Here is a 3,626-nt window from a genome sequence, read left to right as displayed (position 1 = left end):
AAATAAGTTATAATATGCTTATGATGCTGAATTGCAAATATAAGACATGATTAAAATGATACTACGCTTAATAACATAAAAATATTTTTGACCAAACATAGACTAAGCTATTTGTATACATGATGCTTTCCTATCCACCATTCAAATTAAAATATGTTTCTTTCCTATAAATATTAAACATGTTATTTTAATTTTGATCATATTAATCTAAAAATAAATAATATTAATCTACCATGTCTTGAATTTCAACTCATAGAATGTAAACTATTCATTTTCAATAAATGTATTTGAAAGCATTAGAATCCTTCCGAAGACCAGAACTAAAAATACAACTTAATTTACAATCAAATCTATTCTAGCTAATGTCATTTCTTGAACCAAGAACGTCTACATTCCTCTCGGGCTCTCCAATGCACACTTGTCCTATTTAATCCACTAGACTGAAAGGAGGTCCAATCTTCAAAAGCTTCTTTCAAATCATGGATCTTGGCCTTCAATCCTCTACAACAATTTGCATGCATGGTGTACACCACACTCAAATCTCTGCTACACTGGCAAAATCCACTGAAATACTTGGTATCAACAAAGCGTGCACTCAGACCTATTTTACTAATACTTCGAGACAACTTTATAGCATTCCACACATCCTGGTCATGCATGTGGGGCCTCATTAGTGTAGAATTGTGCCACACCTGCATCATCTGAATAGTCCTATTGTTTGAACGGACTAACATGAATCCTGTATTTTCCTGGTTTCTCATATCAAGTGGGTTCCCGGAATACCTATCGCATGACATCTGAAAATCTGTATCTCTTGAAAATCTTTCAAATGGATTTCTAAACCACAGTATATCTGAATCCTGTGCAGAAATGACACTTCATGAATTTAATTATAAAATTCAAATTGCTGATGGCCAAATAAATCACTATATATCATCTGAATAGAGTTGAGAAAGAGAAAACTTACAGAAAAAAGAAAACTGTAGCCTTTCTGTAACACATTGGTGAGGAAGAGGATTTTAGAACGCGTCATCTTCAAGTAATCCTCCGACATGAAGAAGCTTTCGCCTGAAAAATCAACTCCTGCAGTCTTTAATCGATAGCAGTGAGGATGGATTTGTGTACAGGCGTTGAATGCCTTTTCATCGTGGGCAACCACCAGAAGATTGTTTAGTAGTGGTCGTGTTCCCTCCCCAACTTCAAAGCTCTTCATAAACAAGTCGAACATCCCGCCAGATTCCATCCATGCCGCGTTCACCATCGTTATTATCACAGTCTTGTTGGGCATGGAGGCGCTGGCCAGAGCTGACGTCAGCTCGTCCTGTTCATTCAAGTACCACAGCATCAGTAAGAAAATCTCTGTAATTCATTATTCTCAATATTGCCTGTGTTTCAAAGAATGAAATTTGATGTCAGATTATGACATACCGAGCTTTGATTCTTGAGCTTTCCTTGAAATCTGTTGTTCATGGCTGAGTAAAAAAGTGGCTTGTTGGAGAGCAGTACAAGAAACAACAAAACACAGCAGAGGACACCCAAAATCTTCTCTCTGTGGCTTAGATCCATACCTACTGGTCAAGAATTGAAATATCAAACTTGTGGTGTATCTTTAAACAGATAAATAACATGAGCAACATTAAAAGTCCAAAACTACCAGTAAGCTGTGACGTAAATAGTAGTTGACGTGCAGGTTAAGTAAGAGAATTCAGTCGCAACATCTCGTCTTTTTCTGATACGCTCATATCTTACCCTCCGGCAATCAATTCAATTTTGAATAACGCAGTTGTTTAAGATAAACCGACTCATAGTTTCTCCCTATCCACCATTCAAACCATTACGCAACCCAAATTTTCCTCCTCCTGTTTTCGATTTTCTCTCTGTTCTGTTATCAGTCAATTTTAATTTGTCAGTGGTTAAAAAATTAATAATAATTTTATCCCACCTATATTTATATATATTATTTTTATTAATAAAAAACTAACATGCCATTATTTTTATATTAAAAATAGGTAGATCAAATACAAAAACATCCAACAATAGTATCAAAAAAGAGGCCCAGCCTCACCACGAATTCAGAGTATCATGTAAATAGACTAAAGAAGAAGCTAAAGGACATCTAGTGTAAGACATCATAATGGGTATCAACCCAAGCAGTCCAACCAAGAGGACCCTCCATCCAAACTATGATCTTACGCTCCCGGATTTGCGTAAGCATGAATATCTCATTTTTCCTTGAATTAATATTCTTCCTGATCTCTTGGTTCAGCCTTTTGCAAGTTCGTTCAAACATTTGAAGGTCATCGAAGTTCCTCCTCCACTCATGACCATGCTTCAGCTCATAGACGAAAATAGTGGTGTGCCCTTCTTTCAAGAATCTCCTCAGCTTGTCTTTCTCCATCATCATTGTTGTGTGGACCTGCAGAAAGATTTTTAAAAAAGTGAGTTTTTGAAAAAACTCAGTAAGAACTCTAGGGTTGCTTTGATACCTTTCCTCGTTCCTGAACTTCCAAATCTGCTAGAGGATGTTAGAAGACAACATATTCCAAAATAAATTAGCATCCTTTTTAAGCCCATCAATATGACCAGTAACAATTTCCAGAATGTTCACATTTAAAGGATAAAAAATACCAAACATATTCCATATTTCTTTAGCAAAGATGCAATCAAAGAGGATATGTCTACCCGTTTCAGGAAGCCTGCAGAGACTGCAAATGTCAGTAGTGTGACCATCTTGTCTAATAGGGAGTCTGTCAAGCATAATCAGCTACCTAAAACATCTGATTTTAGGCTCAACAGGGCCTTTCCAGAGAATATCAAAATACTTTTTCCAAGACACAGCATCAAGAGAAGAGTACCAAACAGTATTGATATGATTAATAATATTTTCATTATGATCAATGATTCTATAGATATTCTTGGCTTTGAGATTAACCATGATGACCCCATCCGGCCATTTGCACTTTAAGTATCTATGAGAGTCCACATGACAGTCAGAGGGCAGGTCCTTAGTAGCCTTGACAATCATATTATAAGTCTTCTTTTGGGAGTCCAAAATATTGAATCTGTTCTTGAGCTCATCCCAATTGACGAGTTTATCATTTTCTAAAAGATCAGCAAGTTGGGAGATCCCCAGTTTAGCCCACAACCTAGCAGAGCATCCTTGGGAAAGGGCTAGGGGTTTACTAGCCCGGCTCAAGTTCCACCAAATGGATCTTTCACCATATAGATGCTTAGCATCATGGAAATCCTTATTGGTGATAAAATTCCTGACATGGTCCCAGGCTCTCCAGATGGGTCTGAAAACAACAGAGCCTTGGACATTGACCAGGAAGTTGCCAACAATTAAGTCACAAAATGGGAGATTCCTCCAAGATCTAGCTTTTTTAGGAAAGCCTCTTACAATATTATGCCTAACCAGCACCTTCCATGGATTGTTCCCATCCATAGAATGAAAGATCCATTTGGCGGATAAAGCAATACCTTGAATTTTAAGGTCTTTAAGCCCCAGCCCCCCAAGGAGTTTGTCAGTATGACACCAGTCCCATTTGACCGCATGCCATTTTCTATTGCCTTTACCATTAGACCAGAGGAAGCTCCTAATGGCCTTTTGAATTTCCAAAATTTGG

At 37.3% G+C, this 3,626-nt stretch overlaps 1 protein-coding gene across 1 annotated transcript; it reads right to left on the bottom strand.

Moving 5' to 3' along the window:
• Window positions 1-360: 360 nt before the first annotated feature.
• LOC131049932 (uncharacterized protein At4g15970) lies at window positions 361-1,567 on the bottom strand. Its single transcript, XM_057984031.2, has 3 exons — window positions 1,429-1,567; window positions 968-1,321; window positions 361-860 (listed from the first exon to the last, which is right to left on the bottom strand). The coding sequence occupies exons 1-3, from the start codon at window positions 1,564-1,566 to the stop codon at window positions 366-368; spliced, it is 987 nt and encodes a 328-aa protein (XP_057840014.2). The 5' UTR covers window position 1,567; the 3' UTR covers window positions 361-365.
• Between the last annotated feature and the right edge of the window lie 2,059 nt (window positions 1,568-3,626).

Source organism: Cryptomeria japonica, chromosome 2 (assembly GCF_030272615.1).
Source record: "Cryptomeria japonica chromosome 2, Sugi_1.0, whole genome shotgun sequence".
NCBI classification, from domain to species: domain Eukaryota; kingdom Viridiplantae; phylum Streptophyta; class Pinopsida; order Cupressales; family Cupressaceae; genus Cryptomeria; species Cryptomeria japonica.
Note: the sequence above shows the minus strand (reverse complement) of the source record. Positions and strands in the feature narration are given on the sequence as shown.

Excerpts from the sequence above, each read along its gene's own strand:
- LOC131049932 (XM_057984031.2), bottom strand. The coding sequence starts at position 1,566 with ATGGATCTAAGCCACAGAGAGAAGATTTTGGGTGTCCTCTGCTGTGTT. Across the intron at positions 1,322-1,428 it reads AGCTCAAGAATCAAAGCTCG|GACGAGCTGACGTCAGCTCT; the intron begins GTATGTCATAAT and ends TTGAATGAACAG. Across the intron at positions 861-967 it reads GCTACAGTTTTCTTTTTTCT|GATTCAGATATACTGTGGTT; the intron begins GTAAGTTTTCTC and ends ATTTCTGCACAG.